This window comes from Morone saxatilis, unplaced genomic scaffold, assembly GCF_004916995.1.
Source record: "Morone saxatilis isolate NCDOM2014 unplaced genomic scaffold, NCSU_SB_2.0 Contig18, whole genome shotgun sequence".
In the NCBI taxonomy this organism is placed as follows: Eukaryota; Metazoa; Chordata; class Actinopteri; family Moronidae; genus Morone; species Morone saxatilis.
The window spans coordinates 17,122,421-17,134,439 of NW_023339740.1; the positions used below are offsets into that span (position 1 = coordinate 17,122,421).

Here is a 12,019-nt window from a genome sequence, read left to right on the forward strand (position 1 = left end):
TCACAATCACCCACATGAGCAGCGTGCAGTTGTATCAAGTGTGTACAGTGTTACATTTGAGTCACTGTGGGCATCAGGTGTGTTATGAATGACCCAATAACAGTGTAACAATGTGACTAAGAAGAAGGCGTGTAGATATAGATTATCTTTTTCCATGTGTGTACTATGGATGACCTGCAAACATTCATTTTGTTGTATAATGAGCCTCCTGTGGCTCAAGAAGTAGCAGTAGTCAGTTTAGTAACATCACATTACATAAACATGTTATTGGCACTAAATTCCCCTAAAACAACTTAGATGGCCATCATGTTAAACCCTCTAATGCAGCTTCAGTAATCACTGTAATCTGCTTCAGTAACTCACTCCATACTGCCGCCATCACTCACCATGTTGGAGCAGGCACTTGCAAACGTCATGAACTTGGGGTTGAACTGTAGGCAGGTAATCGGTCCCGTGTGCTTCCCGTCTAATAAAGCCACCTTCATACCGCTCTCTGCATTCCACACGTGGATCTTTCCATCCTCCGAGCCTGAAAAATATGGACACAACAAACATTTGATAATATGTTGGCACAGTTATAGGATAGCTAGGACCTGGATTCTCTAAAAAACAACAACAAAAAGAGATAAAGGATGGTATGTGTGACAGTAGAGGTGCAAGAGATCACAAAATTAGATTGTATCACAGTTTTGAGTCAAGGATTAAATCATTTTTCGGCCCCCAGAGCAGCCTGTTGTAAAGAAGTCCATTACTAAAGTACTGACTGCTGAAGATATCGCTGCTGAAGGTTAGCCGAGTGTGTCTGGACTCGTTGAGAGTGTGACCGTGTGAGAAGGGGCTGGAGTTAAAAATGAGCCACTCTGGCTCTGATGCAGCTGCCACCACAGTAGTGCTAAATATAATACTGTACAGTATAGCAGATACACTGTGATAACCAGCACGCACAGTTCCACCACTGAAAATGCCAAAAGTCACTATGACTATGGGATTTCTCTCAGTGCAGAGAGCGACAGCTTTTTAGTTAGTCGCTCTTCCCTAAACTTTCTCACACTCTTCCAGAGTTAAACAGCACACATCTGTCTTCTCTTCTCACTGCAACTCTGCACTGAGATTTAGGGAATTATTACCATAAAAACTGTATTTCACACTACGATTTAAATTTAGTCCATGGTTGGTGGTGAACTGTGGGATCATGGATCAACTGTTGCATCACCATTTCATAGATTTACTGGCCTTCTGGTACACTCAGCATAGCATGTTTTGATTTAATTTGCTAAATGTTCGCTGTGCAGCGACACTATGACTTAGGAATTGATTTATGTACTTCAGACAACTCCTAGTATTTCTTTGTCTATATGTGGCTTTAGTATAATTCAAACCAACTGACTAGGGTTGTTTATGCTCGTGATAACATTTTGAGAGTCAACATTTTGGTGTTGTTCCTTAGATAAAATAAAATATGAATCTATTTCAGAAAGGGCGATCTTAACTTACCAATCATAACAAACTGAGAATCCGGAGTGAATGATGCCTCTAGCGTTACACCTTTACTGTTGTTGTAGCCCTGTGGGTAAATGAACAGCAGATTATGCGGATTAGTATTAAAACCTCAAAAAAAACAAAACGAACTTCACTGTTTCAATTTGTTTAAGCTTGTTCATTGAACGGGTGTGTGGGTTTTCCAAATGTTTACACTGACACGCTGTAGTGTGATATAGATGTGTTTGTGTATTTGTCTGTGTTTTCTTTTCAAGTAACAAGTGTTGCCACACATTGTGCATGACGAAGAGTCGTCTCTTACCCCAAAGGAATGTAGCACAGCACCCTTAAAAGCGTCTAAGATGCGAAGGGCTCCGCCATTAGTAGAAAGAAGAATGAGTTTTCCGTCATTGCTGAACTTGAGTCCTGTCCACTCGCATGTCCGGTCGTACTGAAGCTTGAAGGTTGCAAAGGGGCCCTGTTGACAAGGAGTCATGAATATTTCGCTAATTTAAATTTAAGTTATTTACTTCAAATATTAGACACACATAGAACACACATCATGGAAGAGCTCCCTCTCTCATAACACACAAACAATTCTTACTTTGTCAAACGACCGCAGATCATAAAGTTTAACCATCTCTGAATTTATTCCAGCAGCAAAAATGAGGCCCTCTGGATCAAAGGAACACACTGGCTTCCCCTGTAGGTGCATCAGACCCTAAATTTGATAGAAGACAAGACAAGGTCAGAATTGGTTTTATCTTTCCCAATTGTCATATTAGTGCAACACTAATGGATGCTCACCACACAAAAAGTTACTCACCTGGCAGTTAGGGGACCGCAAATCCCACAGTCTGATTGTTTTATCTAATGAGCCAGAAATAAATGTGTCGTCCACAGGAGACATGGAGAGAGAGGTCACTCTGTTCACAAACAAAACATAAAAATAAAATTAAAATGAGAAAACAAGAACTTCCAACTCAACACTTTACATCGAATCAAGGTACAGACAGGCCAGCATAAATCCAGTCCTCACCTTTTGTTATGCCCAGGAAAGTAGCGGATGTATTTGTTGTCATGAAGGGACAGGTACCGGATAGTATCTTCAAGAATAACAATAACATAATTATCATGTTGTACATCAAATTTGACCGGCAAGAAACGAGCTGACATCCAAATACGAAGTTGATTACAGGCAGGTCTGACGTGTTGACTCAACTGTGGGCAAGGCAGTCACTTGTACAGTTAGCTCCTGTATGGGGCAGAATCACAGACCCTCAAACTGTACAAACAACTACCTCAGACCAAAGTGAGCAGAGTGTCTCCCACAAACAGGCCACAGCGGCACGGCATCCTGTAAACATCCACCTCCGGTCGACGTCTCAACAGTCCAACTAGAACAACACATACTGAAACATATCCATGCTGCGTTACCAAAGAGGAAGAAAAGAAACTACCAACAAATATTTTGTGCATCAACATACCATCGATTTTGTTGGAACTGTAGACCACAGTGTTTGCAGCATGTGTGTACCTGATCAGATCCACTCCATACTTTTTACTGTAAAGGGTCCTCTTGGGTCTGCCATGAGTTAGATTACAGAAAGGGGAGAAAAATGAGAGTGAATAAGCATTCGAATCACTAAGAGACATCAATCCATGCTGAGATATAAGCTAGCCGTCTCCTTCTATTACTTGCCGTTTCACAATATTACAGAACACATAAAAAAGTGCAGACTTGTGCAGAGATACTCGTCTTTGTTTTAAATCTTCTCGTACTGAACGCTGAGAGATTTTTTGGCTTCTCGTCAGCAATTTTAAAGACATATACGCTTTGAGCTCTGACATTTTGTGAAGAACGTTTAATATTTATAGCATAACACTTATGCTAATCACTGGTCACTTTTTCTTATTGACTGAGTCATTGTTGATCTACAGCAACAGTGCTTGTCACAGTTTCAGATTGTCATCTTCAAACACCTTCTTTTATTCAGCAAATTAATCAAAATATTAATAATAATACAGCCAAGTGCAATATGCAAAGCACAGACGCTGAAATGTTATATTAAATAGCATTATAATGAACTACTTTAGTTCTGCAGAGACACCCTGGCCTACAAATCTTGTTCTTCAGATGTAAGAAAACATGTCGCAGACCCCAACAAATGTCACACCAATATGGTTTATAGTTTTACAGTGAAAAACTAACCATCAATTACAGTATCTATCACAATAATCACAATATGATCTTGTTACCATATTGTGCAGCCCTAATACTCAATATATACATCATATTATACTATAAAATGAAGAAAAGAAGCAAATGTTCACATTTAGTTGGGGATTTATTTTCTGTACATTAACTAATAATGTCAGCCCTATTTGAAATCAAAAACACCGATAGTCTATATTGATCATTTCATTTACACGTTAGTAGCCGCCCTGTTATAATGTTTTTAACCAACTCAAACATACCTAACGATTAGTAGCGTTTAATTATATTTTAACAGATTGTGTTCAAGCACTATGATGGACACAGAATATTACATAAGCTCAGACATAATGTTTCAAACTACATGCACACACAGACATTTTACGCCTCACACAGTATTATCGCAGTGCAGCAGGCCTGGCTAGGTAGCATAGCAAGTAGCCAACGTCAAAAACAATAGAGGAAAAAAAGGACAAAACCGCACTTACTTCCCCTCTTGGCAGTCGTACAACACCAACGAATCGTCGTCGCTGCTGGAAATGATTGTTTCTCCGTTTGAACTGAAATCGAAACAATTAATTTTGTCTGAGTTTTCCCGAAACACCTTAGCAACTCTGAAGCTCCGCAGCACATTGTCCGTGAGCTTCATGACGGCCTCTGTCTGTGTCTGAGGGGAAGCAGGCCCTCGTTTCACTTTAAACCCGGCTTACAGAAGTCCCCTGTAATGGTAATTCGTGTGTATATATATATATATATAAACTGTAATTGTGCTACCAATTCTCTCTTTTTTTTTAAGAAGTATGATTCAAAAACAGCGACGAAAGCCCGCCGGTGGTACTTGTGATTCACAGCAGAGAGGAGGAGGGAAAAGCACCGCCTTCGCCACGTCGGTGACGCGCATATTCATCATCTGACGCGCGCATTAGGTCGGAGACAGTTATCGCGATATTTGGTGTGTGCGCTTGTACGACGAGTCCAAAACAACAGAAAAACCAAAGGAATGCGCGTTAATACACCAATATAATTAATTAAATTAACAAAATAAAGTAGACTTCACAGACAGGATAAAGCAGTATTTTACTTTCTGACTCTCATTTGCACCCAACCGGACTATTTGTCCCTGTAGACCTGGTCTGAAACTGTGTTAGCAGCTGCCGCTCAGGGGTCCAGCACTTTCTCCCACATTCAGAGCCTTGTGTGTGTCAAACTATTGTTTTCTGACAGCTTCCAGGTTTTTCACCAGCAATCAAAATGGACTCAGAAGTGAAGAAGAAAACAACAACAAGGGGTTTGTCACCGCAGGAGTCTGAGGTATGAAGCAACTTTAACCGTTTTTAATCATCAGCCCGTGTGTTTCTTGTCAACAGTGCGAACAGATTTTCTCGGATAGTGTAAAAGATTGACGGTGTCCATGGTAACGTGCATAGAACGTCACATAGAACGGTTCACGTTCGGGTCGGTTTGAAATAGAATCGGTTGAAGGTTCGATTTCGGTTTGCCCACCATTTTGACCTGAAAACATTATAACTCATGTAACCTTAGCAACTGGAAATAAATACAACGTATTGTCTAAAATTAAACTCTTTCAACAATTGTCAAGTGTAAAAGTATATTAAAACAAGTTTAAGTGCAAACTCGCTTGCTTGTCCAGAATGACATACTGTGCATTAACACTTAAAGGCACATCATGAAAAATAATGTCATAGTTGTATTGGTTTAATTTATCCATAAATAGCAAACAAATGTTTCAAATATGTTTATTTTAAGATTTTACCATTTGTGGATTATGAGTTACAAACTTATATGACTGTATATGTAATTTTATATTGCCAAACACTGTATCCTGATACATCTTTCTGGAAAATTGGTTACTATATCAAATAATTACTATAAATCTGTCCTGCTCTTTGATTTGTTGTCCACAATGGTCTTATGCAACCAGAGATGTTAAAGGGAACCGCCAGTATAAACAGTATCACAATAAACAATAACTGATGGTTGACTAATTTATATCATCCACACCCTGTGGGCAGTGTGCTATTTCTTAGGATATAATAAATACTCACAAATTCTCACTCTAAAGTATGACAAGCTGTCATACTTTTCTTTTGTTATTAAATACTGCATATGGCTCTGAATATTGTCAAACATATCAAAAAGACATTTCTACAAGTGAGGGTGGCTCTCAGCTGTCATAAACACACAGTGCACTCTTTCATGTCTCACTGACGTGTTTGGGTTTAAGAGCATTAATGCAGGTGTCTTCACAACATGCATTCAGTGTAAACTACCTTTAGGGTGTGTACCCTTTGGACTATGCTGCAGCATAAACAGCTCCAAAGTCTGTCAGAAAATATGCTCATGTATTTCACCACTGTGTTCACTGTTATAGCAGCCCTGAACTAACTTCTAGTGTAACTTAACCCTCTTTTTTTTACACCCAGTCGGGGGGTTGGTGGGGGGGCAGAGACAAACGAGCAGCTGGTCAGTGGTTTGATGTGTCCTGTGGTCCATTCAAGTCAATCATTACACAAAGGGTACACAACCCAAGTCAGTGTCTGGTCAGATTTTTGCAACACTGCCTGACTGCTGAGCTGGAGCACATATAACAGGCTTCCACAGGACTCCACAGGCTTTATATCACATTTACAACCTTCACAGGTAGGCAGCCTCATCGGTTCTCAGAAGTTCTCTTACAGGGAAATGTGTAACTAGCTTAGGATGATGTAAAGTATGGTTAATTAAACACAAACAGTAGGCAATGGTGGGTAAACTTCCTTCTCAGCCTGTAAAAATAAGGCAGCACGTGAACAAATGTATGTGAGTAGAACAGGTATGCAACAGCAACACACACTCTCTCAGGTATTCAGGTTTAACGAGGGGTAAGATTTTAACAGAGTTACAACATGTTTACAACTTAACTTAAAGATATTACTATTGAAATATAGATTCCTTGTAGCCATAGTGTTTTAGGCTTTGATCCATCAGCTGTTAAATGTATTACTTACATTGCAAAGGTCACTGGCATTTTAATCTTTAGGCTTATTCTCTTGTCAGTGCACCATGCTCATTGTGTCAGTATCTCACCTTGATATATGTTTGCTTGTCAACAGCATGCAGTCCAGCAGTGTAGTGAGTACTGCTGACACTGACACCATCTTTATAAACATTGACGTGAATCTTTAATCTTTCAGGCAATTTGTGCTCAGACCCTCTGAACTGTCCATGGCCCGTGTGCTTTCCCTGTTCCGGCTTCAGCCTTTTCTGTCCCTGGTGGGCAGGAGAAAACCTACCTTGTGCAAAATGTCAATGGACTCACGGGCGCGTGGGGTGTTTGCAGCTGCGGTGGAAGCTGTGCAGCCAGACACTGTGGTGCGGCAGAGTATAGAGCGCAAGGAGGACTCAGTCGTTATCGATGGTCACAAATTCATACTCAAACACAACCTGCACTTGGTGGGCTTTGGAAAAGCTGTACTGGGTATGGCTGCCGAGGCAGAGAGGATTGTGGGGGATCACTTAGTGAAAGGAATAATAAGCGTGCCACATGGGATTCAGCAGACATTACAGCAGCATGGGAAACAGTAAGCAAATGCCTTAGGATGTAAACAAGTCAAAGTATTACACAGAAAATAAGATTCATCTACATAATAAAAATTCTCCCTTCCATCACAGTCATCTGTTGTTAAAAGAAAACAGTCGCATCAAAGTAATGGAGGGAGCTAAACACAACTTACCTGACGCTGATGCCCAGAAAGCAGCTGAAAGGATCAAGCAGTTGGCCAGTGAACTGACGGAGAAAGATCTGCTGCTTGTACTGATTTCAGGTGAAAATATATGTCCTCTTGTTGCTTTTTCTTTACAAAATCATACACTGAAATGTACATTTCTAACGCAATGTGTCTAGGTGGAGGTTCTGCGCTACTACCTGCGCCCATCCCGCCAATCTCGTTGCAAGAGAAACTGGATGTTACCCGCAAACTTGCAGGTGCCGGCGCCACGATTCAAGAACTGAACACTGTGCGACGGGCCCTGTCCTTCTTAAAGGGTGGAGGGCTTGCAAACTGTGCTCACCCTGCCCAGGTAACACACTTTTCTTTAACCAGCTTTTTATTTTACGCTCATTCCAGCATTGTACTTTTGATATTACTCCTCTAATCACTTCTTCACAGGTGATTGCACTGATATTGTCTGATGTGATTGGGGACCCTCTGGACTTGATAGCCAGCGGCCCCACAGTGCAGAGTGAAGTGTGGCCTGAAGAAGTTTTGTCAGTCCTTGAACGTTACAAACTGTTGAACTCTTTACCAGCCTCAGTAAAGGATGTCCTCGGGAGACCAAGTCCCCGGGATAATACCAATGAATCTACCACGTCAGGACATGTTCTCAATGCTGTGATTGGCTCCAACAGTGTTGCTCTGAAGTGCGCAGGTCGTCGAGCTCGAGAGCTAGGTTTCTGCCCTGTTGTTCTGGCACCAGGAGTGTGTGGCGACGTAAGGTCAGTCTCCAGGCTGTACGGCCTCCTGGCCCGATTCGCCTGTTCTCGAGTGGAACCTCCTCCAGAGATTGCCGCTGAGATGCTGAGACTGGGGCCTGAAGTGGGCGTGGAGAGCTGGGACCTCTGCCGTACCATGCAGGTCTTGGAAGAAGGACGTACAGAAGGATGGGGTGCCACGTGTCTGTTAGCCGGAGGTGAGCCCACTGTGGAGCTGACAGGCAAGGGTCGAGGTGGTCGAAACCAGGAGCTGGCCCTGAGAGTGGGGCTGGAGCTGAGAGGGCTGGAGCTCCCGCCTAATGGTCCTGTCTTCCTGAGTGGTGGGACTGATGGTCAGGATGGACCAACAGAGGCAGCAGGGGCTATCACTGATGGGGGGTTGTATGGAGAGGCACAAGCACAGGGGCTGGACATCGACAACTTCCTTACTAACAACGATTCTTACACTTTCTTTACACGTCTTTCTGCCGGGCAGCGCTTACTCGTACCTGGCTTAACCTGCACCAATGTGATGGATGTGCACATGCTACTTATTCCACCAATTCCTATTAACATAAGTTAACAGGAGCACACAAAATAAAGTGGTTGTAGTCCAGTGGATCTGGATAAATATCCAGATAAAAGTACTGTCTGTCTGACTTTGGCAGTGTAGTGTAGTTTTTTGGCCCGTATCTGTGAAAAGACTGGTATTTCTATATAAAGTTCTAACGGCCACAAAGTTTAAGATAGGAGTGGGTTTGTTAAAAATCCGGCAGTTTTGTCATCAGCATCAAGCTTTCAGCAGGGAACAAAAAGCTTATAAATAGTGGAGTTGCTACTCCTACTCGAGCAAAAGAGACATCAATGACATCGGTACTTTCAAACAACAAATGTAATATCAGTATTTTCACAGAACCTACAGTCTCTTATCCAGCTTTGCTGCTGTTTTTTTCAGGTAATTTAAGGTACCTAAATTAGCTGATGGTTTTGTTGTTTGGTTGATTTAACAATGACTGTGTACATCATTAAACAAGTCTGTAAATACACACAGCAGTACACTATACTGTACTACAGACTTGTCTTTACCATTACAACAGTTATAATATCTGACTGTAAGATGGCTTAACATTGCACACAGAAAGTGTTCAACCCCTTTTTACTTTTTCATGTTTTATTATTTTACATTAAATCAAAGTGGCTTTAACTACGATTTTTAATACATATTAACAAAAAAGACTAATTTCAAAAGCTAAATATGTACTGAGTTCAAACATATGCATGTTTGCCCTCCTCAAGCAAAGAGGCACCATTGGCAGCAATTACAGCCTTGAGTCTACCCGACATGGATAGGTTGGTTTCAGCTTTGCACATGTGAATGCTGCACTTTTTTACCCACTGCTGATCCTTTTAGATACATTTAGCAAAATCAGTTGTTACACCTTGATATCACACATGATTTGCATTCAAATTCTGCACTTCAGGTATGTTATAAATGGGGTGAATGAGTTTCTGTAATCAATTATTTTGTATTTTATGTACTTAATTTAGGAGGAGTAGAAGAAAAACATGAAAAAGTCAAAGGTGGGGTGAATATTTTAGACAGACGCTGTATCTTCCTTCCAGTGCATGCCAGGCTCTTTACATGTGATGAGAAAAACATTGGTGGTTAAAAGTTTCATGGAAAATCACTGAATATGTCAGACATGAACTGCTTTTCATGGCTCTGTATTCTAACAGACCATGTGCTTTATTTATGAAATAGCAGTGATAGAAATGACCCTGTCCACGTCAAATAATCTTCCTAATCATAACTGGGTACATGCACATCATTCACTTATTCCTCTTGAGGCATTTCAGGATTACCATTAAAAACATATCCACATTATCCTGTGTGTTCTGTCTTGAAAACTACTACCGGTACTTTTTTCTTTTCTTCCATTCATCATTTAATTCCAGGTCCAATTATTTATTTCTTGCTTGCAGTCAGAAGTGTTCTTGAAGCACCCTTAATTTACACACAAACCCATTAATATCTTTCACATTTGTGTGTTTGGGGGTGAAAAATGTTTTTAAAAGTTGACCACTAAGCCAAACAGATCAATCTAGGTATTTATGCAGAGTTCTGCTCAACGACAGATATTGACAGGCCAAAATAAATATCTCACAGCACTATAAAGTTGATTTAGTGGATCACCGTTGGTTTGCATGAAAAACAATAACATGTTTCTCCAGGCAGCTGCCAGAAGGTGCATGCATCTTGAATGCACCAAAGATATCCTCAGCAGAACCTGAGGATGCATTCAGTGTCTCTGGGAGATTTACGAACTGTCCAGCTCTCATTTGGATAAAGTCCAAGACCATTGTCCTGTTAATCGCGGTGAGTCTTCAGGGTCTCTCCTACTCTGGTTTCCCTGCAAGAAGAACAGAAATGTCACTACTAATTAAACTGCATTACAATAAAACCACACCCTCACTGATCTGTTGGTAACACATGTTGAGCTTCAGCTGAGATAAATGAACTGCACTGTATCCATTCAACTGTGGAACAACAGGCAGTCAATCAGAAGTAATGCATTATAGAAAAATAACACGCTAAATCTAGCTTCTGCACTGAAGCACCGGTGTGAGAAAGCTCAACTACCTGTGTGAAGTGACATGTATGCTTTCACACCTACCATCCACTCAGGTGAGGAGCTGTCTCAGGTGTCCCCCCGTTCTGTCCAGTACCTGAACATCAACCAGACAGTCAGAGGTGATTCAACGCAGCTTAGCACTAAGATTAGCAAAGTCATAACAGATGAGATGTCAGAAACAAAACTCACCTTGCCGATAATACATATCGTTCACCGTGTTCCCGTAGACTTTCCACGCGAAGTGAATTGCGATAAGACTAAAAATTAACCAGCTGAGTAGGATTTTGAATATGGAGACTCTCATGTCGTTGGCGAGCCAGTCGTCAACAAACTCAGAGAGGAACGACACGCAGCTGTCAGCGATACGGGACAGAAACTCAAAGTCCCAGGGTTCCTCCATACTGTCCGGTTGTTCGGTCCGTGTGAAATCAACAGGGTAGAGTCTCACTCCGATGGATATCCTTTTAAAAACATCGCTTTTGGTTAGGTAACGTAGGACATACTGGTCGCCATCTCTACCGTTACGATGTTTGTGTCGGTGGCGGGCGAGGAATGAAGAATCGGAGATGACGTAGCTTACGTAGGTTACGTAGCGCCGCCCCTACTCGCACGTAACGGCAAACGTCAGTTGAAGAAACTAGTGTTACGTTCGACATCTTTAGCGAAACTATTCATTTAATGATTCATAACGGTCCCAACCGTTAACCGTTGCTTCTTTAACTGTTATCCGGCAGCGGGTTCCATCTTTGACTGTATCTTCGTGACCCCGCAGACGTTTACCGTCCGTCAGGATGTTTACCCGGGGCGAAGCTAACGTTTAAATACAGTATTATTGGCTCTAGCTTGTAGTAGCAGACTGGGGGGAATGGTGGCCAGTGCCGTCTGGAGATATTGGGTTTAAACATTAGAGTTTTTAATGCTACAGACATATGTTCGACCGCTGTCAGACGAACCAACCGTCTGCTGTTTACACGTAAACCTCTGATTAGGAGTAACGGATGAGAGCGGAGGGCACAAATGCAGCTACCATTACTATGTCAACGTATTAGCTGAAAACACAAGTGCCCATTCCTGTTGTGTCATTTTATTACACAGCCACAACTCGTACATGTTTACGGTGTTCAAATAAATGTACAGACAAATCACTAAAACTACAACAAGACACTTCTTAAACGTTCATCTCACGTTTGCATTGCACTGATGACAAGCTCGGCCGACCAA

General features: G+C 41.6%; 3 protein-coding genes across 3 annotated transcripts in view; 1 reads left to right on the forward strand and 2 right to left on the reverse strand.

Moving 5' to 3' along the window:
• Positions 1-4,570, reverse strand: part of wdr82 (WD repeat domain 82) — a 5,225-nt gene extending 655 nt beyond the window's left edge. Inside the window, exons 1-8 of the mRNA XM_035662814.1 lie at positions 4,183-4,570; positions 2,967-3,064; positions 2,519-2,585; positions 2,306-2,405; positions 2,084-2,200; positions 1,802-1,957; positions 1,495-1,564; positions 387-529 (exon numbers count right to left, since the gene is read on the reverse strand). Coding sequence (XP_035518707.1) covers positions 387-529; positions 1,495-1,564; positions 1,802-1,957; positions 2,084-2,200; positions 2,306-2,405; positions 2,519-2,585; positions 2,967-3,064; positions 4,183-4,343 — 912 coding nt within the window. The 5' untranslated portion in view covers positions 4,344-4,570. The remainder of the gene's footprint in view (positions 1-386; positions 530-1,494; positions 1,565-1,801; positions 1,958-2,083; positions 2,201-2,305; positions 2,406-2,518; positions 2,586-2,966; positions 3,065-4,182) is intronic.
• Positions 4,571-4,595: 25 nt separating this feature from the next.
• glyctk (glycerate kinase) lies at positions 4,596-10,050 on the forward strand. The gene is made up of 5 exons (XM_035662813.1): positions 4,596-5,005; positions 6,889-7,275; positions 7,367-7,518; positions 7,599-7,774; positions 7,864-10,050. The coding sequence occupies exons 2-5, from the start codon at positions 6,920-6,922 to the stop codon at positions 8,746-8,748; spliced, it is 1,569 nt and encodes a 522-aa protein (XP_035518706.1). The 5' UTR covers positions 4,596-5,005; positions 6,889-6,919; the 3' UTR covers positions 8,749-10,050.
• Positions 9,875-11,360, reverse strand: tcta (T cell leukemia translocation altered). The gene is made up of 3 exons (XM_035662815.1): positions 10,988-11,360; positions 10,841-10,892; positions 9,875-10,576 (listed from the first exon to the last, which is right to left on the reverse strand). Exons 1-3 carry the CDS (start codon positions 11,196-11,198, stop codon positions 10,534-10,536), a joined length of 306 nt encoding a protein of 101 aa, XP_035518708.1. The 5' UTR covers positions 11,199-11,360; the 3' UTR covers positions 9,875-10,533.
• Between the last annotated feature and the right edge of the window lie 659 nt (positions 11,361-12,019).

Coding starts and splice junctions, on each gene's coding strand:
- glyctk (XM_035662813.1), top strand. CDS start 6,920: ATGGCCCGTGTGCTTTCCCTGTTCCGGCTTCAGCCTTTTCTGTCCCTG. Junction 7,276..7,366: donor TTACAGCAGCATGGGAAACA/GTAAGCAAATGC, acceptor CTTCCATCACAG/TCATCTGTTGTTAAAAGAAA. Junction 7,519..7,598: donor GCTGCTTGTACTGATTTCAG/GTGAAAATATAT, acceptor CAATGTGTCTAG/GTGGAGGTTCTGCGCTACTA.
- tcta (XM_035662815.1), bottom strand. CDS start 11,198: ATGGAGGAACCCTGGGACTTTGAGTTTCTGTCCCGTATCGCTGACAGC. Junction 10,893..10,987: donor CGATATGTATTATCGGCAAG/GTGAGTTTTGTT, acceptor GTTGATGTTCAG/GTACTGGACAGAACGGGGGG. Junction 10,577..10,840: donor GCTCCTCACCTGAGTGGATG/GTAGGTGTGAAA, acceptor TTCTTCTTGCAG/GGAAACCAGAGTAGGAGAGA.